Source organism: Stegastes partitus, unplaced genomic scaffold (genome assembly GCF_000690725.1).
Source record: "Stegastes partitus isolate 25-593 unplaced genomic scaffold, Stegastes_partitus-1.0.2 Scaffold411, whole genome shotgun sequence".
Lineage (NCBI taxonomy): Eukaryota > Metazoa > Chordata > Actinopteri > Pomacentridae > Stegastes > Stegastes partitus.
Genome location: NW_007578142.1, coordinates 86,356 through 111,988, shown reverse-complemented (window position 1 = coordinate 111,988; position 25,633 = coordinate 86,356). Strand labels below are relative to the sequence as shown.

Here is a 25,633-nt window from a genome sequence, read left to right as displayed (position 1 = left end):
ACCTTTAATGTCTTTAGAGGTTGTTCTGGGCTCTTTGTTACCATTCGTATTATCCGTCTCTTCCATTTGTCATCAGTTTTCCTCCTGTGGCCACATCCAAGGAGGTTGTCTACAGTCCATGGATCTTAAATATGTGAAACTGTAGTCAAAGGAACATCAAGCTGCTTGGAGATGGTCTTATAGCCTTTACCTTTTTGTCTATAATTTTCTTTCTAATCTCCTGAGACAACTCTCTCTTTGGCTTCCTCTGGTCCATGTTTAGTGTGGTACACACCATGTCACCAAACAGCACAGTGACTACTTGTAACCCTATAAATAGGCCGACTGACTGATTACAAGTTTGTAGACACCTGTGANCTTGAGATTTCATTGTACCCTGCACAGATTCAAGACACTCTGTGCCAGATGCAGCGAAGCAGCCCTAGAACATAACAGAGCCTCCTCCATGTTTCACAGTAGGGACAGTGTTCTTTTCTTGATATGCTTCATTTTTGCGTCTGAACATAGAGCTGCCTTGCCAAAAAGTTCCAGTTTTGTCTCATCTGTCCATAGGACATTCTCCCAGAAGCTTTGTGGCTTGTCAACATGAAGTTTGGCAAATTCCAGTCTGGCTTTTTTCTGATTTGTTTTCAACAATGGTGTCCTCCTTGGTCGTCTCCCATGAAGTCCACTTTGGCTCAAACAACGACGGATGGTGTGATCTGACACTGATGTACCTTGACCTTAGAGTTCGCCTTTAATGTCTTTAGAGGTTGTTCTGGGCTCTTTGTTACCATTCGTATCATCCGTCTCTTCCATTTGTCATCAGTTTTCCTCCTGTGGCCACATCCAAGGAGGTTGTCTACAGTCCATGGATCATATGTGAAACTGTAGTCACAGGAACATCCAGCTGCTTGGAGATGGTCTTATAGCGTTTACCTTTTTGTCTATAATTTTCTTTCTAATCTCCTGAGACAACTCTCTGTTTGGCTTCCTCTGGTCCATGTTTAGTGTGGTACACACCATGTCCCCAAACAGCACAGTGACTACTTGTAACCCTATAAATAGGCCGACTGACTGATTGCAAGTTCATACACACCTGTGATGCTAATTAGAGGACACACCTTGATTGAACATGTCCCTATGGTCACATTATTTTCAGTCTTTTCTGGGGGTACCATCATTTTTGTCCAGGCCTGTTTCATGAGTTTATTTTTTTTTAATAATTCTATTGAACCACAGTTCAAAAACAATGTCTGATTTTCATTGCTTAATTTTCACTGAATTTTATTCAGTTATTTCTGTGACCGTTGTGGGTTTTTCTTTCATTAACCGAGGGGTACCAACAATTTTGTCCACGTGTGTACAAATGAGTGCAGAAGTATTATTAATCCAGAAGCCACTGACAGGAAACATTGTTTTGCACAATGACTACTTCTGCTTTTTATACTTTAAGTGCATTTGGTAATACTTTTACTTATGCTTTTGAATGCAGGGCTTTTATTTGTTATGGAGTATATTTTTTAGTGTTTTATTAGAGCCTTTACTGGAAGAGTTACTATCCTCCACTTTTCCCATGCTTTTGAAAGATAATCAATAAATGCAGGCACTATCCAACATGTTAAAGCTCCATTCAGCACCTATCACTCTAAATCACAGTTAACATTCACCTTTTTAAAGAGAGTGTCACAGATTTGTTTATCTTCAGTTGCCCTTTAGTTACAGGATGTTCGGTTCGCAGGTTTTTGTTACGTATGAAGTCACTATATGTTTTTATCAATGTTCCTACTTCAAAGGTACAAGGGCTAAAATGAAGCATTTCAGAAAGATGGTGGAGGTGCTGCAGCAATGTACAGAATGAGGAAAATTTTGCATCTTTTGGACATTAAAGCATTTAAATATATTCCTGTAGATGCCTAAAATACAACTACAAACCTGTAAATGTGCATAATATGGACTCTTAATGAACATTTTTGTTTGTCTTTTACAGTAAATAATTAATACTAATTACTCCACATAAGATGCTCTTCAATGTTTGGATTTTTCCAAACAAATGCCAAACATTCTTTTTTATGCATTTCTTTTTGTTTCCTCTTCTGTACCGAAACCACCTTTAGGAGTTGTGTTGAAGCAAAGTTAAGATGACTCTCTGCTATCTTGAGCTTTCTCTTGAAGTATGCATACTATACATCAGGGGTGGGCATTCCTGTTCCTCGAGGGCCACAATCCTGCATGTTTTAGATGTTTCTCTCTTCCAACACACCTGATTCAAATGATCAGCTCATCATCAAGCTCTGCAGAAGCCTGATAACGATCCTGATCATTTGAATCAGGTGTGTTGGAAGAGAGAAACATCTAAAACATGCAGGATTGTGGCCCTCGAGGACCAGGATTGACCACCCCTGCTATACATATTGGGCTGATGGTTTCTGATGACATTCTGACCATGGTTGGGTCAACTGGCCTGATTTGCTCCTCACCAAATGTTTGTGTGCTGTTTTGCTGCCTCAGACTATGTCCACTGTAAGCTGGCTGGGTTTTTTTTTTAACTTCTTAGCTGATATTTAGAGGGGCTACGACCAAAATGGCTGAGCATACATCTATATCAGGGTAAGAAAAAGTCAGACAGGGTTGAGGCATGTGTGATACTCAGATTAAATTGCTACAGTTTTTTTTCCACATTACCCTGTAAAAAGATAGAAAGTGGTGTGGATCAAAAAAAAGGAACAAATAATTAGAATATAATCAGAAACAAGCCCAAAACACAAAGTTTTACAGTTACAGGAAATAGCCAGTAATCCTTCATTTCTGAAAAGCTAAGCCCTGCAGACTTTCAGGTGGCCATACCACTCACCAGACAGACCATCAATAAGTCATCAGCACGACTCCCCTCGGGGACTTTAAAGAAATAGTCCGAACACACCTGAAGCTTGTTGTTAGATTCCACAATCAGCTTCCTTGTTGTTAATGCAGATTGCAAGAAGAAAGCACATTTAAAAAAAAAAAAAAAAGCTTGGTGATGGTTTGAAGTGTAAAGTTGGAGCTGCAGAGCAATTGTCTCCTCTGGTGGTGCTTGAGGGCAACTGCTCCACCTCCTCCTTCTCCTCCTTATATCACCTTTAAAGACCATAATTGGGGCCTTTTGTTTGAACTTTCACACCTCAGCTTTGCAAGGTGCGAGTCTAACATTCCTGCCTTGTTTAGGTAAGCCATCACTCTGGCAGTAGACTTGTAAAAACGAGTTCGCAGAAGCTGGACTGCAGTTTAGGATAGAACATTTCATCTCTGTATAATTTTACTGCAGTGGTTGTAGTTTATTTATTTGTGCCAGTATCTTCAATGTAATTGAAATCATTTGACTTAGTGAGATGAAATAATCGAATGCTGCCACTGCATGGGTCCTTTTTCTAACACGATTACTTTCATGCATTTGGACACCAGATTCCCCTCAAAAGTGCTTGATTGAAAGTTAGGTTGAAAAGTACCACCATTTGATTTATTCTTGTGGCGGGTTTGATTATTTATTTTTTATTTTTTTAATGTGACCACAAGATGGTGCTACGTTTTGTAAAGTAAGGAAGGGCGGAACTGTCAAATGTGGGCCTGAGTCCTGCTGAATACTGGTTGTTTCTATAGAGAGCCTGTTTTCAACCTGTTACTCCAGTTTGTCTCTGAAAAAAAACAACTTTTTCTGGATTTCAGTTTCAGCCTATGATGTAATACAGTCCATTCCCAGGGGATACTTGATTTGCAGCACATACTGTAGCACTCACTCCCTCCTCACTAATATCCTGCTTTGTATTGAAAGGGTGTCTTGTGCTGACTTGCCTCCACCCCAGTCTGACATTTATAGATTTGTTTTTCGTAACCTACTTCTCAACTGCTACTGTTTTGTGCTGTGTTTTTGCATTTGCAGTTTGAACGCTTTGTATAAGATTTCATGTTGACATTATAGAGACTTCAACACAGGAGCCTCATCAAACAATGCCAGTCTACTCAGATTACTCCCAGGAGCTCCGTTCCATTTTTGTCAATGGTTTTGATGGCAATGATAGTTGATCCACTTTGAGCTACATAGCATGCACGAGGATATAGCCAGAGTAAGAATCACTGTGGCTTTCAAATTAAGCAGCACAGGCCAAGAAATGGGAGCTATTGATGATAGGAGTGAGTACAGAGCAGTCAGTGCAGCCTGAATCCTCTCTGCTATCTATCTGCGCCTTTTGTGTCACTGCCTTGGACATTTCCTCCACCCACATCCTCATCCAACAGTAGAATTACTGTGCACCAGTTGGAATGTGCATATCTGTCAGTCCTGCTAAGAAAAAACTGAGTAAGTTTGACAAATCAAAGACATAGAAAAGTGAAACCGCCACATTATACCTGTGCATTTTCTCAATGACATAAATATGATATGACAGTGGTTGTGTTCTGTCCCTTTGCCACTGCAGCTCATAAAATTCCTCGAAATCAGGCCTGTTTGGGTCAAATGAAAGTGTGCAAAAAAACATTTGGTAATAAGTCAGAATGGGTTACCTAATTTTCTGTTATGTTATGAAAGTTTTTGAAGAGGGGTGGAGAGATAAACGCAGAGCAGCTCAGCCATCACACAGAGACTCCTCCCCCCAACAGGCAAAGACCTCCCTCCTGCTTTGGTCCACTCCCATCACTCTTAGGTTAGATCACCGTCAGAGAGCTCCACAGTTCACTACAGACAGCCACAGGTTGCTCTTAGAGTACAACACAGGTGTGACTGCATCTGAGTGAGGACACTTTCTCTGCCTGTTAATCATCAGCCTGGCACAGACTCATTAATTCCAGCCTCTTATCACAGACATTTGACTGACGCTGGGCTCTCTGTTATTATCTGCTTGCGCATCTATGGCTGCTTCATTTTAGAAGCTCTTTTGGACCTTCTGAATTAGAACCTGATCAGTTACAGTTTAAGTCTGCGTCTGCAAACGGTCAGAAAAATGAATTTTGATGAAATTCTCTTCATTATCGGAGGCTTTGGGAAGTTCCAGAAGATCTTGTATGTGTGGATCTGTTTACCTCAGATCTTTCTGGCGTTCCACATGCTGGTGTCGGTGTTCACCGGGGCTGTTCCTCCTCATTTATGCCGCTCCACGTGGCCCTCAGCAGGCACTCCGGCCTCTTCAAACTTCAGCCATCTGGCCACCCCTGATGTCTGGCCTGCGCTGTCCTGCAGAGTCCCTTTCAACCACAGCAATGCAGCAATTCTTGGCGAAGAACAACCTACCGTGAGCTGCCAAGGGGGCTGGGAGTATAGCACAGAAACATTCCAAAACACCATAGTAACTGAGGTGAGTAAAAAGCCAGCAGCCTCTCTGACAGCTTCTCAAATCAGGATTTGAATTTATTGAATTTCAAAATTTTCAGTTGATGTGTTCAACACGAGGACTCCATGCCGCTATGGAATGTGGAGAAGCTTAGCAGCTTTACTACAGTGGGCTCTGGTGATATCTGAGACAAGGGCTAAACGGGATGAGGGTTGAGAGATAGACTCCTGCAGTGCAGGCATCTTCCAGGCGTCCCCACATACCCTGCCATGTTTTGTAGTTCATGGACGTAAGGGGTGGGCGCCAGGGGTAGTTACATGACCAAAATGATTTGATTGGACAAGGCAACGTCACATGTGGCAATGTGACAAGCCATCTGCAGTGACGACACTAAGCAAGAAGTCTGCAGTTGATTTAGGAGACTCTGGAAGTTAACTAGCGCTTGACGGGATGATGTCTGGAGCTTTGTACCATTCCAGCTGTGGAACCTCTGTGGTATATACTACGGGTGGATCACCAACAAACCACGTCTCCTATGTGCAACTTGAGAAGCAAAAGCAATCGAACATGATCACGAGCACCATTAAAGTTTCGAACAGCACAAACTGATGATTTTCATTTATTCCTGCAGCTGTATGAGTAGTAGGGTTTAATGTAGAGGTGCATCTCAAAGGGGAAAGGTCAGGAGGTCTAGCCCATTTGGACTGTGACTCAGAGAGCAAGTTTACTAAAATGTAAAATTTCTTCTTCACAGTGGGACCTGGTCTGTGAGAATGCCAGCCTGAACAACATGGGCTCCTCCATCTACATGTTTGGCCTCCTTGTTGGAGCTGTTGTGTTTGGTAGCCTCGCTGATAAGTAAGTGAACACTTTACATCTTGTTCATTGCTTTTGTCCTGTCTATTACTGACAGAATTTTGCATCTGGGTATAGTTTCCAATGAAGTTCTAAAACCTTTTGTCTTGTTACAGATATGGTCGCAGGATCATCATCCTCATCAATCTCGCTATCCAGGCTGTCTTTGGCGTTGCTGCTGCTTTTGCCCCTAATTTCTATGTTTACACTGCCCTTCGCTTCATGGTTGGAACAACCATCTCTGGTGTTATCATGAATGCCTTTGTGCTAGGTCAGTGTCTTGTATATATTTACCTCAATAATTTTAAAAATGATGGGTGTAGAATTGAAATTGAAAACAGATTAAACAGGACACTAAAAAAAAAAAGCATCTTCTTGGCAAAGTCTCAATGCGTTATGATGATGTGCAATCAGTCATTTCATAAGCGTAACTATGAGTGTTAAAAAACTATTGTTGATGTATCCTTTGGTTTGGTTTCATGGTTAATTTTGATCTGAAGGGAAAGTTTATTCACATTTAAAAAATACATTATGGTACAGAGCCAGGCACATTAGTTTGGTTTTATTTATCATAGTTTTACAATATCCAACAATGATGCTGCCACTCCGATTCATTGGAGCTTAATGTAAGTAGTACTTTAGTCTCGCGTCCAGCATTACAATACCGTTGGCATAATAAACCAAGACTATCTGCAACTATAAATAGAGGTTAGGGGCGAAATATGTTTTGGAAAGAGTGAAAATAAAGACAGTCATCTGTCAATTTAGGTTGAATGAGTGATCAGGGGAAGCTGTGGCTGTGGATTAGTTTAATCAAGTCTTAAAACGTTTGAACTTTGAGACTACAGTTGTTTCAACAGAACAGAAAACAAGATGTGAGCCTTAAGTAAACAGTGTCCAAAAACTGTCAAATGTTATTGTTGGTAAAAACACGACATCATATTGTAATCTGAAGCCTTGATATATGCTTACATGTGTTTTAGTCATTGTTCTGTGTATTCATGTGTCCCTGCCACACAGGCACAGAATGGACGGGATCAAAGGAGCGGATGCTGGCTGGTATAATCACCGACTACTTCTTTGGCTTTGGCTACATTCTTCTGGCCGGTGTGGCTTACCTCATAAGAGACTGGCGCAAACTACAGCTGGCTATATCAGCACCTGGCTTCCTGTTCATCTTCTACATCTGGTAAGTAGGCTGCAGCCTGATGCAGAGTGTACAGAATTTCTAGAAAAAAAAGTTCATTAAAGTTTAAAAAAATGACTTGAACAGTATCATTTAAAATAAATAAATAAAATCCAAAACAGCGTGCTTGTGTTGGGCTTGCAAAACTCTGCGGTTGAAGAAATTCATTCACTCTGTTTGAAACAAAATCTGCAGTGTATGCTGTCATATATGGTTTGTGCCAAATTCCTCTCATTCTTGTAGTGTAGTGCTCCAGGAAACTCCACTGACCTACTTTGAGGGCAACTTGCTTGCCTCTTGCGACAGAGCTCCCACATGATACTCATTTTTAACTGTCAAATATAACTTATAGCAGAAATAACAGCTGCAATTCAGTGTTCCACAATGAAGCACAAAGGGCCAAGTAGATGTTGTGACTTGAACAGTTTGTTTTTACATTTTCTTTAGGGTGTTGCCAAAGTCAGCTCGCTGGCTAATGGCCAATGACAGGACAGAAGAAGCTTGGGAACTGATCCGGAAGGCAGCACAGATGAACGGGAAGCCCCTCACTAAAGACCTTGAGATGTGCCAGGTAGTGGGTGTTTCATAATTTACCAGTCAACAGATGTTTATTTAAGCGACAAAATGTTAACAATAATAACAAAAACCCCTAAACACTCCAAATAAACGCTGTGAAATCAGCCGGCCACTAAGCTCCAACCGCCTTTATTTATCACATTTTTTCTAGAAATTCTTACGAATTAAAAAAAAAAAAAAAAGTAGGATAGCGAATAAATTTCCTTTCCTTTCTTATCATTTTATTGACTAAGAAGTGGAACCTAAGATCTAGTTAACTTTGTGCTTGAACTTTTAATCAATCATGAGTCATTTGAAAGTTCACAGCTGTCATGGAACTAAAATCTCATTTTTCTTTCAACCCCTGAAGGCATCCAGGGCTGTGTTTTTAAATGACCTTCTAAAAAACAGCCTCAAAATTCAGTCAGGAAAAGACCTGTTGTTCCTCATCTGCAACTTTACCAAAAGTGATGCAACAAAAATGAAGCGCAATAATACTGCATCAGTTGTAGTTACAGTTATACTGTATCTTCAGTCCATGTACCATGTTCTGAAACCTTGTCAGCGTGGCATAGGGTTGCATTTTATCAACAGATACGACTTGGTCCTGGTGGAGGGACGTCCAGGGTGGAAAGGGTTAAGGACTTCTCATACAATCTTGGCTAAATGATAGATTTTTATCCTTTAAAACATAAGTTTAGAGTCTGTAGGAATGTCAACACAAGTTTATGAGCACACTTTAGCTTAGCGTTCAAGTGGAGGGGACACAGCAGCAAAACAACTGACAACATATTTGCTGCCGTGAACCACACTGCTTCATTTCATAAACAATGTATGCTTTTGTATTATTTTTTGTTTACTGCATTTCAACACTATAAGCAGAGTAAGTACACAGGCTTTACTGTAATTTCAGATATGGAAAATTGTCGTGCTGTTGTTACAAAACTGCAGAAGATGTTGCATTGTAGGGCAGCAGTGATGGTGTGCTGACGGTGATGGAGGAATGAATGCTCCTTTTCTTGAGGGCTGATGTTGATAAAATAGGCCAAATACGTCAGTACATTGCCGCTGTGCAGACATACATAGAATACAGTGGGTGTTTTGGTATACATCATAAACTGCCTATGTGTGTTGCCCCTTGTTTGAAGCATAAAGTGCTCTGAATTGATTAAAAAAGCAGGACGAAGCCACTAACAGAACCCTAAACTTAAAGAGCAATCAGGACTGCCTTTCTTACACACAGTAAATGTTCTGTCATGAACAGGGTTTTGTGTTTTACACAGTCTTTAACCCAGTGAACTAGTGTACTTAGGAGGGGTAGCAGTAGTTAGTGTGTGCTCTTTGGTCTTTAAAATACCAGGGTATCTAAAAAAAAAAATCTATTGTATTTGAGGTGCATTTTTAGTCCTCTCACACGTCTGGTGGTCTACAAAGGTTCAGGCTGTAGTGTAAAATAGGCATAACTTCCATTACTGCAGAGGCACCTCAAGTAACCCTGCATGTAACACAATAAAATACAAGGATCTCTTTGACAAGAAATTTGTCCAGGAGAGCCTGTAAAAGCAGCCATATGTTGAAAATATAGTCATCATTTGCCATTTAAATAGGCATTTTACTGTACAGAAACTCTCACACAGAATCCAGTGATGTTTCAAAGAGATCAGATGTGTGTTTTGTTCTGTGCTTCGGTAAGCTGCTCCAGCAAGGAAATTGAGTTTTGGGGGAAAAAAACAGAAAGTAAAAAAACCACAAGCCCCTGCTCCATGAAATATATCTGACTTCAGTAAGTCTGCAGTAAATCCTCATGTCTTGATGGCATTCTGAGCTTGATAAGAACCAGCTTGCTGTTTTGTTTTGTGGCCCAAATTCCACTTTCACATAATCAGATGCTTCCCTTTTAAAAAAAATAAATAAATAATGCATTTTTTCTTCTGACTACCATGCAAGTTTGATTATTTACACAACTAGCAGGTAATTTGTTCAAACGTTCCAACACAGCACTTGGTCCAGACTGTGGCAGTCACTCAGAACTTACGTTCTTGTTATTTTCCCACAAAGTCAGAACCCATAACAGACAAACACTTTTCCACTGAATAATTTCCACATTCACACAGATGACCTACATCTGTTAGAGGGGCTGGGCCGTGGTCTGCTTTCACCATCACTGGAAATGTATTCAAGTCAAGCAATGAAAACACATAAATCAGCCGCCAGATTCCTTTTTACACACGAACACTCAACTCAAAGTGTATTTTTACGCTTCAAGTCTTTTTTTTTCTGTGTTTGAAGTGCATCACAGCTCTGCTATTGAGCCGTTCATGCTACTCCTTCTGCACAGACATTGCTTTGCTGTAGGCAATAAACTAGTTAGCTGAGCATGCTAACATTTTCAGGTTAAGTTTGAGCACTGGAAACAAGACATTCAAGCATCACAACCATGACTTTAGTAGCAGTAAAAGTACTCACTGTGCTATTCTGATACTAAAGTGATGACTGCTTGTACTTTGCATGAATGTTTTATCTTGCTATCATTTGAACATGCAAACTACTTTAACACTCACTGTGTAATCGTGACTGCAGCGCCTGTTACTCACGGTTGTACTCATATTTCACCAGGTTTACAAAACTGAAGAGAAAACTGGGCTGAAGAAGAAACACTCGTTCTTCGACCTTGTTCGAACTCCAAAAATGAGGAAGCAGTCTCTGATTGTTTTTTATCTCTGGTGAGTATTAGCAGAAGTCTCCCTTTCTCTGTTTTTTTCTGTCAGATTTCATCAGACTCAGTAGTAGAATGATCAAGTCTGCACGGTCATACAAGTGAAAGCATATTGTCATATCTATATTTTGGCCTTCTCCCCAAATTAAACAATGTTTTTTACCCTTCCATAAAGTGAGCTTTTCCAAAATGTCTACCACAGTGTCTTCAGTATAAAAAGCCTTCTGTCTGCACATGGTGTCCAAACATAGTGATAACATGTCTATAAAAGTCACTGTACAATGTTGCCGTTGTGTTTATTGTGACAGATAAGGTTAAAACCTTGAAATAAGGATGTAATTGGTGGGTCAGCGTAGCAGCAAAGAACTTGATGTTCTTTTTGATGAGCATGTATCAGTTGGTCTGATTGTCTAGTAGCTGTAAAATATGTCAGTGAGAACAGCAAACTGGACAGTTTGGCTTCTCTTAAAAGCGCTGTCCTTCAAATGGGAGGATAAAAGAAATAAATCAATGAAATGCTCCTTAATAAGATGTAGTCCAATACAGCATCGACAGTTAACTCTGAACTTAATAATAAATCTTTGAGCCAAATTAGGTGCCCCACAGTGCCACTTCAAACTAATGATGAATTTCTTTAAGAATTAATTTTTAGTTTAGATGTCTGATCGAATTGCATTCAGTTGTGCCGGATACTGGGTCCAGATGAGTTGAAAACATGATTATGAACTTAAATTCTTCTATGTCAGCAGCATTTTAAGATTGAACTGGCTTAGTGTCGACACAGCCCAACACTGATGCACTGAATATCAACTAGAGTCATAAATTCTTGCGGTGCCGGTATCACAACACTGCTTCGGATGCCATTCGTGTTTCTGGTAGTGGGTCCCTGTCATCTCCTCCTCAGTGATATCACCCAGTTTGTGAAAGATGCCAAGCCATGATTAGTAGCCACCGCGTAAAGCAATAACCAGTTCACAGCATAATTCATCTATAACCACTGACATAAGAAGGAATGAAGATGGAAAAACTACTGCTGACTTTGAATTGTACTGTTGCACTGCAGTAAGCAGCAGTTTACTTGTGGCTGCGACCTCTTTTTTTTTAGTGTTTAACAGTGACAAACCAAACAGCGGCACTTCTCCTGGTTCCTGTATAAAACAGAAGGGCAAGAGTTTTGTTGCCCCTCTACATTCCTCACAATCTGGATCATTGCTTTTCTATTCCAATTTTTTAAAAATTTACTGCATGTTGTCATGTCCCCCTGCTCATGAAAAGCTCAACAAGCAAGGACTTTTTCTTGAGTGTTTTTCTGTTAATACCTCTTACTTTGGGCATTTGTACAGTCTGTTATAGGCAGCATTCGCCAACCTACATTGAAAGCGGAGCGAGCTAAGCTACTACTTACTCTACATTAAATGAAACTTCACTAAACCGAAGCTGCCTGTTGAGAATGTCATGAGCTAAGCTACACCAACATCACAAAGCAGTTTACTACATCAGAATCCCATTAATTATTTGATTCACTTACTGCCTACAGATAATGAAAAACATGTAACTAACTAGTCGTTCATTATTGAGAAGCTGCTAGCTGATGTTTGCAGTAAGGACTGGTGTGTAACATCAAGGTCGTACATAAGCGCTTCTGCTAGCTATGCTGCATGTCCACAGATGAGGGCATAGTCTCATTCTTAATATCACAGACTAATGGAAGCTCTGCTGTGCTTCTTGCTTTAGAAATGTCCAGGAACATGTAGCTTGTGTAGACACTGCTGCACCACTTGATCAATAAAAGAGCATCACTGCTAAAACCCGGTTTGATTCTGAAAAACAGCGCCATTACCACAATGCCACTGTGGAATGCGGTTTAACTTGTAACAGCGCAAAATCGGGTATTGCTACTTTCATTTCATTAAAGCCAACGTCCTTACAAGCAAGTCTCACTGAATATCCCTCTGAGTGAAATAAATGCATCATTAGGAAATAGAAGGAATATTGCACACACATAAATCTATCTAAAGTAGGCCGTTCTCAAAAACTGAGTGAGAGTGCAAGACAGAGACCAGTTAAGGGTGAGATGGGAGAGACTGTAAATACTGTTCTTTGCAAGTCAAGGCTTAATGGGAGTTCGGCAAAACCAGGACCACTGTTGAAAACATCTTGATAAAGTTGGTCAGAAGGCATGTGAAAGACTCTGAAGTCAGCTGGAAGAAGGATTTTCTGTCTGATGAGACCAAAATATAGCTTTGTGGCCATCAGACTAGACACTACATTTGTCCGACTGCACATCATCACAAACACACCATTCCAACTATGAAGCATGGTGGTGGCAGCATTATGGTGGGGATGCTTCTTCTGAACAGGCCCTGAAAAGTTTGTAAAGGTAGAGGGTAAAATAAAAGCAGCAAAGTTTTGGAAATCCTGGAGGACAGCTTGAGACTGTGACTTGTAGCAAGAGTTTTTTTTTTCTTTTTTTCGAACGATGTGGTAAAAACGCAGCGTACAGATTTGTAAGGCCAAAGACCTCTCCACACAGACTCACTGCTGTTATTACGACCAAAGGTGCATCTAGTAAATACAGACTTGAAGGGGGGTAAATACTTATGCAACCACTTGTTTTACATTTTATATTTTAATTATTGACATTACTTTGTAGAAATCTGTTTTCACTTTGACATTAATGAGTCTTTTTTGTAAAGTCTTGTCCAAAAAGCTTAAATTAAACTGTCCATTATTCAGTGCTGAAAAGTTTTAAAAGGGGGAGATTTCTGTGGGAAGCAAATGCTTTTTATAGGCACTGTCTCGACTGTGATTTGATGTTGTAAGGTACTTAAACAATCTTAAAGGTTATATAATTTTATACACACTGAATGCACCTGAGCTTGTAAAGATTCACAATAAGATCACTAGATGTGAATGCATCATCTTTGATGTTCAAAGTTTGGTTGCAATCTTCAGCAGTTGTGATAAAGTAAATGGAAAGTGATCGTGGGGAGCAGATTAACTGGTTTAGAAGGTAATGATTAGCATATATACCATCTTACTGTGGTTTAAGCATGCTGCCACTTGCATCTTCCATATTGCCAATAAGCCACAAACTTGTTTATGGAAGAAGGCAAAGTCAGAGGTTGTTATTATTGTATTCCTTGGATTTTCAGTTCCTGTGTGTCTCTTTGTACCACGTGCTTTAAAACAAACCACAAATGTGTGTTGTTTTTTAAAATATTCTTTATTAATCTTCGAGCATGATTTCAATGTTCCTCTTTTCAAATGCCAGACAGTTTCATTTGGGAAGTTCGATAGTAAAGTAAAGCCAAAACCAAATATAGGAAATGGCTAAAAGCTTAATTGGCAAAAATAACATTTCCCTATGACAGCACATTTTTTTGTGCCCCAGATTAAATTTCTGCATAAGACAAATTCTACAAAACTTTTGGCATAAAAAAAAAACCCTTTCAATAGCCTGTATAAGTTTGTGATATAATGTGTATTTCTTTTTTCACACTCAACAGTTTGTAGGGCCAAGTAGGCTTATTAAAGCCACTATGTATAGTGGTTTGAAAACTTTGCTGCCATCCTTTGGTAGTACCAGAAATCACACTAACAAACAGCAATGGAATGGTTTCATTTTTATTTTACTTTTTAACTTTGGTTGTTTTAGTTATTCATGCAAAAATGTTTGTCTTCAGAATCAGTTGAAAGGTGTTCTAATCTTTTTAAAGTCTCCACGTTGTAACTTTAAAACAAGGATTCACACACAACTGTAGGGTCAAGTAGTCGTACCAGGGTCACACGAGGCAATAAACATTCTTTGTTCCCCATGTGTCTCAGGTTCGTCAATGTCCTTGTGTACTACGGCCTCTCCCTCAATATTTCTGACTTTGGAATGAACATCTACCTGACCCAGCTGATCTTTGGTCTGGTGGAGATGCCTGCACGCACCATTACCCTGTTCACCCTCAACCGATCCCGCAAGATCTCCCAGCTGGCTTTCCTTGCAGTTGGCGGCACCGCCTGCCTGTTGACCATCTTCATCCCCAACGGTAAGAACTCGCGTGCTCATATTCAACAGAACCTCGTGTTCTCGATATCTTCATAGACTGTACAAACAGGAATGAACAGTAGGCTCTATCCTGTCTAAACATGTAGTTGTGGTTTCTATGTTCAATGCTTCCATAGTTTTACAAAACCTGTTCCCTCACCTCTTATCGATATTTCTTGTAGACTTGTCTACCCTCAGAACCATCCTGGCCATGATTGGGAAGTTCGGGATCACTGCCTCTCTGTCCATTATTTATGTCTACTCAGCTGAGGTGTTCCCCACCGTTATCAGGTAAGTGTTACGTGTTCATGACAAAAATGTTCCTCAGCCAGCTTTGGCTACAACCAAACCTGTTCTGGCTTGTGTTCCTAATTGATGTGGGAAACCTTTAGCACTTCAGTTTCTCTTTATGAAGATTTGAAAAAACTGAAAATTTAGTTAAAGTGCCCAATATCAAGTGTTGTTTGATTGGTAGGCTGGTTATTCTGTGGGTTTGTCTGCATATAAGAAGTAGGTGTGAATTATTTGTGGGCCTGCAGTACCAATTTCGGAAATAAATTAATGCACTAATTCACAGTAGCCTACATCATGTCAAGAATTGATCATTCCTCACTTCCACAACAACAAAAAAAGCAGCACTTTTGATTTTACACTATCTAATAGGTTCTCCAGTGAAGACTCATGATCCACAGCTTTTTCACTTCTGCAAACCGAGAGTTGCTTCTTTTTTTTTTACTGTTAGACGAATGAATGAGGGGCTGAGTTTGGTACAAGTTAAAGAATGCTGAGGACATCAGTACACACCTTCTTTTCGTCCAGTTAAGTCTCGTGAAAGCAAAAGAAAAAAAAGGGATCTGAAAGAGCTGTCACATGACAATTGTTTGACCACAGCAATTAAATTTGATGTGTGTAAATTCTCCAGCCTTGTTCATTTCATTATCAGTCCAACAGCAGACTGGATCTTTGGTTACAATTTATATTACAGTCCATCTGTTACAGTGTAACTAATTCAGTAAGCATACTGGATCACACATTAACACACAGTGCTGTAGCTGGCTGATGATGAACACCAGCAGACTCTATAATGGATCCACAAAGTGCAAATGATGTTTGATTTTGTATCAGCGCAGTCTGTAGCACTGCCTTTTAACAGTGCAACCTCAGCACAAATCTCTGCTAGCTAGCCTGAGTTAGCTCGCTACTCTGCCATTAGATATTAAAGGTTAGAGTTATCCATCCATCCATTATCTATACAACGCTTAATCCTCACTCCTAGGGTTGCGGGGGGCTGGAGCCTATCCCAGCAGACTTAGGGCAAAGACAGGGGACACCCTGGACAGGTCGCCAGTCTATCACAGGGCTACACTTAGAGACAGACAACCAAGCACACTCAACATGTTTTTGGACTGTGTGGGAGGAAGCCGGAGAACCCAGAGAGAACCCACACTGCACGGGGAGAACATGCAAACTCCACGCAGAAAGATCCCGGGTGTCAATCTCACAATTTGCTTACATTATATATCGAGACAAAATAATATGGATTTGATGTTTAGAGCAGTCTTCAAGCTACACTGTGGTGCAGTTCAACTACAAGCACAAAACACAGAAATGGGAAAAAATAAAATAAAAATGTGAGTACTTGTTAAAAAATGGAACTCTGAAGCAACAACCCTAATGTAAACAATAAAAAAAAAACAGACAATTATCTGTTTGAGAATTAATCAAAAACATTTCCTATTTGACTTATTTTAATGGTGTGACCCAAATAAAGAACTACAAAGAATTACATGAACCTTGACTGACCCTGGAACAGGCTCTTTTCAGTATTTTATAACTCTGTGTGGGGTTCATTTTGAAAGACAGCCTGCTGTATTCGTGTTTTTTTATTGAACAGCGATGCCAAAAAAGCCATTTGACTCGAGGCAGTCGGCTGTCTGTTGTTTACCGTTAGTTGTACAACCAGCTTTATGAATCAGAGATAACACTTTGCCAACTTGTGTCTGGAGTGATTTTCTATTACTGTTGCATTCGTTTGATTATCATGTAGAACGCTAAGTGAAGTCAAGTCAAGTCCAAGGCAGCTCGTATCTGAAACATGGCTCGTTAAGGGCTTTAGAGAGATTAAAAACAGATAAGAGCAGATCAAACAATACAACAGTACACCACCGTAGGGATTTGGTTTTACTTTTAGTCTTTTGATAGAAAGCTACATTAGTTTTAGTCTAATTCTTGTAATTAGATTTTTGTTTGTTTCAGTCAACAAAAAAAATTAAAAAAAACATTTTATGACTTTTGTGTTTTTTATATTTATATCATTTCAGCATTTTCAGACTGAAGAAATCTCAAGTTGATTCTTCAAAGCTTGCTGTAGTGTCATTCTTACTAATCTGTTAAAATATAGACCCTAATGTGCAGTGCTAGTCAGAATACTTTATAATAACATTTATGATGTTTTTTGATCAAATGTCATCTCATGACAGAGAAAACACAAGCTGTTATTCTGAAGACTTGCAGCATCTTTGAGTTATGTACAAGTCTTAAAGTCGAGCAGTCTGTTTTTGCAATCCTCTACCAGCCTCCTGCCAAAGTTCTATAAGGGTTTCTTTTGAAAATCTGTTTGTCTTATCCTACAGGGACATAAAATACAAACCTCATGGAATTTTGTTTTAGTCCAAGTAGTTAAATCATTTATATGTGCCAAAGATGTAAATAACATCAAATTATCCCCATTCAGAAGACTTTAATTAAAACAAGTCTCCTTATATCCATCTGCATCATGAGACAGTGAGAACTTTAAGTATGGAAAAATATATTTGGCATTTGTGTCTGATATATTACACTGTTTTCCAGAGCAGCATATAGAAACCAGATGCTGAAACATCTGAGGTCAGAGCACAGTAGTACTACAAACTATGTACATCACATTTTGAGGTGTGTGGTTTTTCTAAAAACAACGTACTTTATGTGCATGTTTGATCCAAATAATTTCAATTTATCTGATGGCAATACTGAAATTATGACTGCACTTTATGTTTAAGTACAGCATGATCCTAATCCAGTATTTTCCCCCCACAGTATGTACACCAGTGATTCCCAGACTGGGGCAGTTATTACATTTTTTGAAATTATATATATGTATATGTTTGTGTGCAGAGGACACACATTCACATGAATAGAATTGGAAAACGGTGTTTGGCAAATGTAATCATCTGGTGACACAGGACCCGGCTCCCTCAGCAGAGTCAGCAGTGACAGCTGAGCACCACCTGCTGCATGAAAACTAGTTAGAAAATGAGTTGAGAAGTCAAAATATATTGCTAAAAGTAAAATAAACCTAATGGAAAAAGACACTGAGCCTTAAAACGTGTAGTTCCAGGCTGGATGAAAAATGCAATGATATCCACTTTAACGCAATTAACGGTGTTAAGTACAACAAGTGAGCAGCTCTCAGTAACTTACTATACTTTAACACAATGAAAGAAACATTAATTTAAGCTACTATGTAGCTGTTACATAAAGCAAGTTTATACACAAGTCTGTGTACAGATAAGCCCAAAATTATTCATACTCATGTGAAATTTTATTTGTGTGTTTTGTTTGTCCAATCGATTTCTTCTGGCTGCAAATGACATAAACAAGTGGCACAAGATGGCCACATGGTGTTACATTTTTACTAAAAATCATGCCCAAAATTATTTTTTGTTGCAAATGCAGCTGCTATACAATTTCAAATGTCACAAGAAACCTATTAATTGTCAGATGAAACACTAAGTTGTCAGTTTGCTATCAGATAAGACAAAGAAAAGTAACACCCTCACACAGCAGCAGTAACAAGGTATTTCCAGGTTATTTAGATTTTTTAAAATTTTGCATAAACAGTGACTCGCATAAATGATGATACAGCACACTGGATCATGTAAATATGTATGTAACATGTAGGAGTATGCACACACACATGCACCCACACACTCATGCGTAACAGTACAACACACATAGTGCACAAAGTATACTACACAATCACTACCTCCTTATTATTTATGACATGACTTTTTCTATTTTTCTATGGTTTTTACAAACTCTTTCATCTTGAGTTTTGACTTGAAGATCAAAATAGTTTGCGATCAATTTAGTGTCGCCAACAAATAAATCAAGAGACTGTTTCATTTCTATGTGTATATACTGTTTTATATTATGTGTCAGCGTTTTATGAAAATAATTATTTGATGAAACATTCTTTTAATTGCACAATAAGAGCATATGTCATTGTGGTTTATTATTTGTTCACTTGACTTCTGGGCTGGAACATTAATGTGAAAAGATGCATTTTTAAATCCCATCATATGAAGGCAGGATACGTGTCCTATTGATCTTGTTGCCGTTCCTATCTGTTGCTGAGAAAGATCAATAAAAGTAGAAGATTTCTCTGATATCTCTGTGGTTATCTAGAGACATGGCAACAAAATTATGGACTATGTAGAATCAGTAATGATGCAGCTTTAGGCTACGATAACTTATCTGAATCCAGATAACTTACTGCATAAAGGGAAACACATGGTAGTGCAGATGTGAATCCAGACTGAACACACTGAGATCGGAATGCGATCGCACATTTGGAGGTGGTCGGCACACATTGTATGTGTCAGCGGTAAATACAATCCATACAGCGTGACCGCTTTCGCAACCAACATCTGCTTTACAAGTTGAAAACTACTTAACTTCACTTCTTCCTGCCTGAAAAAGCTACAGATAGTAGCAGGTGCAGATTATATTTTATTACCAACTGTAACTGGAGCCTTTGTCTTTTAATCACTCTAATTTACAGACAAAATGGGATTGGCATCGGCTCCATGTGCGCCCGGACCGGTGGTGTCCTGGCTCCCATGATGTACCTCCTGAGGGCCATCAGTCCTCATGCTCCCATGATTCTGTGTGGCCTCTGCCCACTGCTGGGCTCCGCTCTCACCCTGCTGCTGCCTGAGACGGCCAACAAGCCGCTGCCTGACACCATTGAAGATGTGGAGGGCTCCAACCTCAGGTTTGAACGTCCACAGCGTGTCTTGTTGTAGATAAAGACTGGGCAGAATTGTTCTGTCATAAACCACATCTGCTGACGGGGGATATTTACTGAAGACTTGGCATTTACTGGAGGACTGCACCAATGTTTTGCACCAGTAAAATGAAGAACACTGAGTTTCAGTTGGTTGCATTTTGAGGAATTTCTGTTCATAGGTGCATGAAAGGAGCATCAGCAATATAGATGTTAACAAATAGCACCAATGACAATACAGTGTTTCTTAAACTGCTGTTAATTAGTTCATATTTGACAACAGTACTAATCTGCAGTGTCTAACAACCAGCATGTTGATCATTCTTAAAGAAACTGAATTACCAGCATTAGCCACCAGAACTTTTAGTTGCAGGGTCTGATGTCCAGAGTTTTCCTTTATTGTCTGCATTTCCACCTTCATCTAAAGTCTCACGAAGATGAAGTGTGTCAAGCTTCAAACAGTAGCAAATGTTTATGACAATAGAAAACAATGACTTTAACAAAATTTGAAGGTAGACCCTGCTCTCGGAATCCTGCAGAAAGTCTTTCTCATCGTTAGAGCTCAACAAGGCTGAGACTTTGCTTTTCATGAATCTATAAGAAGAATTTTCTAAGGGATGCAAATGGTTGGCAGTGTTACCAATCAGTACTTGATTATTCATTAACATAAATGATTTATAGTGGACATTATTCCATATGCTGACAGAGTTACTTTTAACCACCACCACATGGCATTAGTTGCATAGGAGGCATCATTATATCACACACTCAGCTGTAAGAATGCTGCCCGAGCAGATCTGGGCTCATCTTTAATAGGTAAGCTCTGGCCAGCAGCCGTTAACCAACACAGAAGTCTTTGTCGTGGTGGCCCTTTGTTAGCGAAACCCTCCCAATGCTCTCTTCTTGCAAACATTGGACTGTCTGTAGTCTGACTGACCACCTCCTCAAGTCACTGCCGTATTAAATGGTTAAACCAGGGATCTCCAACTCCGGTCCGCGTGAGCTGCTGTCCTGCAGGTTTTAGGCATTTCCATACTGCAACACACCTGACTCAGATTAATGGATCATTAACAGACTTGTGTAGAACTTGACAACAAGCTGTTGGAGATCCATTAATTTGAGTCAGTGTGTTGCAGTACGGAAACGTCTAAAACCTGCAGGACAGCAGCTCACGAGGATCGGAGTTGGAGATCTCTGAGTTAAACAGTAAAAGGCTCCACCTGGTGGCAAAACCAGGCATTATACCTAATTTACATTTTCTGACATGCATATCCCGTATCTTCTGCCTTATTGGTTAATATACGCTGCCTGGCCAAAAAAAAAAAGTCACCACCTGGATTTAACTAAGCAAACAGGTAAAGCCTCCTATTGGATAATTAATACATGAGTGATTCTGTTTCAGCTGGTAACAAGTTATATAACTCTAACTGATGCAGTAAGTAGCTTCTCATTTCTTAAACAACCATGTCAGAAGACATCCTGTGGTTGTGGAAAAGATGTTATTCTGTTTCCAAAGGGTCAAATTATTGGCATACATCAAGCAAAGAAAACATCTATGGAGGTTGCTGAAACTACTCAAATTGGGTTAAGAACTGTCCAACGCATTATTAAAAACTGGAAGAATAGTGGGGAACCATCATCTTTGAGGAAGAAATGTGGTTGGGAAAAAATCTTGAATGCTCATGATCAGCGACCACCTAAACGTTTGGTGAAATGAAATTGTTGAAAAAAAAACATTAATTTCAATCAATTTCACACATGATTTGGCCACCACAGATTCCAGACTGTAACCCCATGGAGAATCTTTGGGATGTGTTGGAGAAGACTTTGCGCAGTGATCCAACTCTCCCATCATCAACACGAGATCTTGGCGAAAAATTAATGCAACGCTGGACAGAATAAATGTAACATTGCAAAAGCTTATTGAAATGATGCCACAGAGAATGCGTGCGGTAATCAACGCTAAAGGCAGTCCAACGAAATATTAGAGCATGTGAGGTTTTTTTTTTTGACCAGCCAGTGTATTTTCAATCACTTTAATTATTAATGCTAACAATTAATCATTACTATCCCTCGTTTTCTTCTCTAGCACAAAAGAAAGTAAATGTCTTTGCAGTTTCAGGTTTTTAAAAATGGTGGTTAGAAAACGCTGAGGACAACGATAGAGTACTTGACAGATCAGTGACAACCGCCCCGAGTCCAGCCTTCATTGGGGGTTAACCAATCTTCCTGGAACTTGATTTAAACCCTGGTTAGTCTGATGGAAACAAGAGTAGAAGAACTGAGTCCTCAAAAGGTTCTTATTCCCAGGGGAACGTTACTGCGGTGTGAACCAGGGCCATTAAAATTAGGTTGAATTAAAGAGTCAGACTTTAGGTCTAAGGCCAAACACATGCGAATGCGCTTCAGAGTGCGAGGTTTTGTTAACAAAACCTTTAATGAAGCAGTCGGTAATCTCAGAACTCTCCAGAGAGAGCAGTTTACTACACCTGCCCCAGAAAACAGCAGAAAATAGAATCTCTTTTGTATTAGAATACAATAACATCTCTGGAGAGACTAAAAACATCACAGAAGAACAGGGAGGGTTTGAAATGCAACTCAAGTTTGCCGCAAGCTTCTATGAAGAGGGCAAACATATTAGTTATCATAATAACGACCTGCTGGCTTTCATTCATAACAAAAAGAAATATGAGATCAAAGAGTTTATAAATTATGACCACGCTTGTAATCTATATGCTTAATTACCAGTGTGGTCTTGGACATGTATAAACCAAACGCAAGCTGAAATGGAGAAGCTGTCTGATTGGCTCCTGGTCACTGGTAGCAGCCTGTTAACACTGAAGGATGAATGTTCAAACATTTTCTTTCAATTAAAACATTTTTTTAAAAATGGCATTTTAACAAATTTTATGTTGGAATTTGTGTAAATTTAACACCAAGATTTTTATTTTTTACTGCAAATATATATCATTTCCAAAAAATGGTAATCAAGCTCATTGATTACTAATAATAATCGAACAGTGCCAACTTTACAGACAGGCTGGGCATCAGGTTCAAGGAGATAGAATATTGAAACTTTAAAAAGTTGCCCCTCGGATGGTAATTCGCAACATACATACATCCATCCATCCATCCATCCATCCATCATCTATACACCGCTTCATCCTCACAAGGGTCACGGGGGGGCTGGAGTCTATCCCAGCTGACTTAGGGTGAAGGCAGGAGACACCCTGGACAGGTCACCAGTCTATCACAGGGCTACACTTAGAGACAGACAACCAAGCACACTCACATTCACACCTACGGACAATTTAGAATCACCGATTAACCTTAACATGTTTTTGGACTGTGTGGGAGGAAGCCGGAGAACCCGGAGAGAACCCACACTGCACGGGGAGAACATGCAAACTCCACGCAGAAAGATCCCGGTGCCCCCACTGGGATGCAAACCGGCAACCTTCTTGCTGCGAGGCAACGATGCTAACCACAGAGCCACCTTGCAGCCCCTAATTCGCAACACGTTTACTAAATAGCCCCTCAGACTTCAGCAGGATTGGTTGCAGAATGATCTGATTTCTTTACTTGTCTTAAATGAAGTAAAATGGATGAAGAGTCACTGCTGTTGTCGTTTAAAAACTATTTCTATCTTTTTTCTTTATCAGTGAGGAGGATGGTGGTGTGAAGCCGGTCCTTAATGACTCTTCTAACGCTTGGAACGTCAGCATCAACAGGAAGGACTAAACCTGACCACAGAACCATGATGAACTGCCACGTCCCACGAGGCACTCAGGATCTTTTTAGGACTTTTCCAAAAGACAAAAGTCTTTGCTTCCAGTGGAAGTCACAGTTAGACTTTGTTCTTTGTTCTTCCTTCAAGCTACCCTGATTCTGAACACATAAATAGCAGTTTGTGTGTAAGTATTTTTACTCTTTTGATTTTGATTTTGATTTTTTATTTTTTTTTTACTGCTTTTACTTTGTACTTTTATACGCCAGCTTTGCTTTTGTTCCAGTGTGTTATTCTCAACTTATAATTTTTTGATGGTGAAACAAAACTCAGTGTTATATTAAGAATGAACAATACTCAAAGTCTGTTTTTACATCCACGTGGAGGTAAAACACAAGTTCTCAGCAAGCCCATGTGGATAGAAACTTGGGCCACAACAGATATGCAAGACCTAAAGAAAGAAAACGCAAATATAACTGCAGTAAATCACACGGAGGTCACACAAGCATTTCAGGTAACACATTTTTGTATGCAATACCTTCAATGACACGAGTCTAATGTCTAGGATTATAAAGAGAGTATGTTTAAGGCCTTAAGGCTGCAAAATGTATAATTTGTGGTCGCTTTCGGACAGCAGATCAGTATAAACACAACACTAGCACTGTATCACCTCTTTAAACTGTTTTGTAAAAGAGTTGTTTTTTTTTTTTACAAATCTATAAATTACATTTAATAAAATGTAAAAGTCACATACAATAGTCAGCATAGTGCCCTGATTTCAGATTACATAAATATAACGAAGAAGGATGGAGAACAAGCCAAAGAGCAGTTCTGTAATGAGATTGTTTATTACCACAAACTCATTGTCTCAGACATTCATGTAACTTTTGCTGTAGGTCTGTTCTCCACATGCCGATGAGGAAAACATCTGTATGTTCAGCAGCTAAATATCTCCCTTTCCTTCTCAGCTAGTTGCTACCTGGTGGGAGAAACCAGACTGAAAAGGCTCAGTAGAGCTGAGGGTAACTGCTGATCTGCGTGAAAATTTGCTACATTTTGTTGATAGCTGCAGCTTTATTTAAGACAAACACCTCTATCCACTTATTTCTGTATACTTTAGTCTAGGTCCAGTTTAATTTAGAGATTTCTTAGTGCTAACATGCCCAATGAAATTTTAGACAGTAGTGTTGTTCCAGGTTTGCTTCCATAGTTTGTTTTTGATCGATAAATAAATGCTTTTCTCAGTTTGTTGTGGCAGAACTTGACTTGCACAGAGTCCAGACCTCAACCAGGATGTTAGTGTTTGTGCTCATTATTGTTTTGACTCATCAGTGTTGTTGTATACCTGTATAGATCTGTCATGTACCTTTTATAAACATAAATGCCAGTTCATATCCACCAAACACCGGTGACACGGAGTACATTTAACGTCACAACTTTTCTGACAAAAAGCAAATGTATTTTACAGGCATCCGGTTGGTTTGATGTTGTGAATCTCTCCTTTCTGATCCTTGTTTCAGTCCACATCTTCACAGAATCATTGTGGAATTGTGGTAAAAGGTGATGTGTACAGCATGTTAGGCTGCACTCAAGTTTACATGAATAAACAGCAGCAGGAATTGTCTCATGAAACGCTGGCGCTTGCTGTTGTGCGCAGAGATTCACAGCTTTTCTGGCAGCTCATCGACAGATACTTGAAATTCTACGGAAAAACATGCCAATGCTTCGCATGACTCTTATGTGCATCGATATACTTTTACATTTACATTCTGTGATTTTGCAGAACCAAAGTCTGTGAACCAAGCTGTTGATATTGTGTTTTTACAGACTTTATTTGTACATTAAAGGTTTGTTAAGGGAATTTGAGTTGTGAGTTCTTCATGAGGTTACAAAAAAAGAAAAATTGCTTTTGAGAAACTGTCAGCTGAAATCAAGAACAAACCTTTATTTAGTTCATGAGTTTATTTTACATTTTGGTGCAAAACACAACAAAAACGGTGGCCAAAATAAATGTTAATGATTTGAGTTACATTAGTAACAATGGAACTGGTGTACGATGAATTCTTGTTCCAGAGGCTTTCAAACTTATGGGACATGACCAGATGGAAAAGAAAAGATGAAGCTAAAATTTAACAGGCTTTCCCACAGCTGACTGTTATGTGACAAACACAGATTTAACTATTATCATCACTGTTTTTGGATTTGTAACCAGGTCTAACTAATTACTGA

General features: G+C 39.4%; 1 protein-coding gene across 1 annotated transcript; it reads left to right on the top strand.

Moving 5' to 3' along the window:
* Window positions 1-4,679: 4,679 nt before the first annotated feature.
* Window positions 4,680-25,265, top strand: LOC103360007 (organic cation transporter protein). Its single transcript, XM_008285627.1, has 10 exons — window positions 4,680-5,303; window positions 6,034-6,137; window positions 6,251-6,405; window positions 7,155-7,323; window positions 7,768-7,891; window positions 10,492-10,598; window positions 14,420-14,631; window positions 14,813-14,921; window positions 19,453-19,665; window positions 23,340-25,265. Exons 1-10 carry the CDS (start codon window positions 4,953-4,955, stop codon window positions 23,416-23,418), a joined length of 1,623 nt encoding a protein of 540 aa, XP_008283849.1. The 5' UTR covers window positions 4,680-4,952; the 3' UTR covers window positions 23,419-25,265.
* The last annotated feature ends 368 nt before the right edge of the window (window positions 25,266-25,633 follow it).

Coding starts and splice junctions, on each gene's coding strand:
- LOC103360007 (XM_008285627.1), top strand. CDS start 4,953: ATGAATTTTGATGAAATTCTCTTCATTATCGGAGGCTTTGGGAAGTTC. Junction 6,406..7,154: donor CATGAATGCCTTTGTGCTAG/GTCAGTGTCTTG, acceptor CCTGCCACACAG/GCACAGAATGGACGGGATCA. Junction 7,892..10,491: donor AAGACCTTGAGATGTGCCAG/GTAGTGGGTGTT, acceptor ATATTTCACCAG/GTTTACAAAACTGAAGAGAA.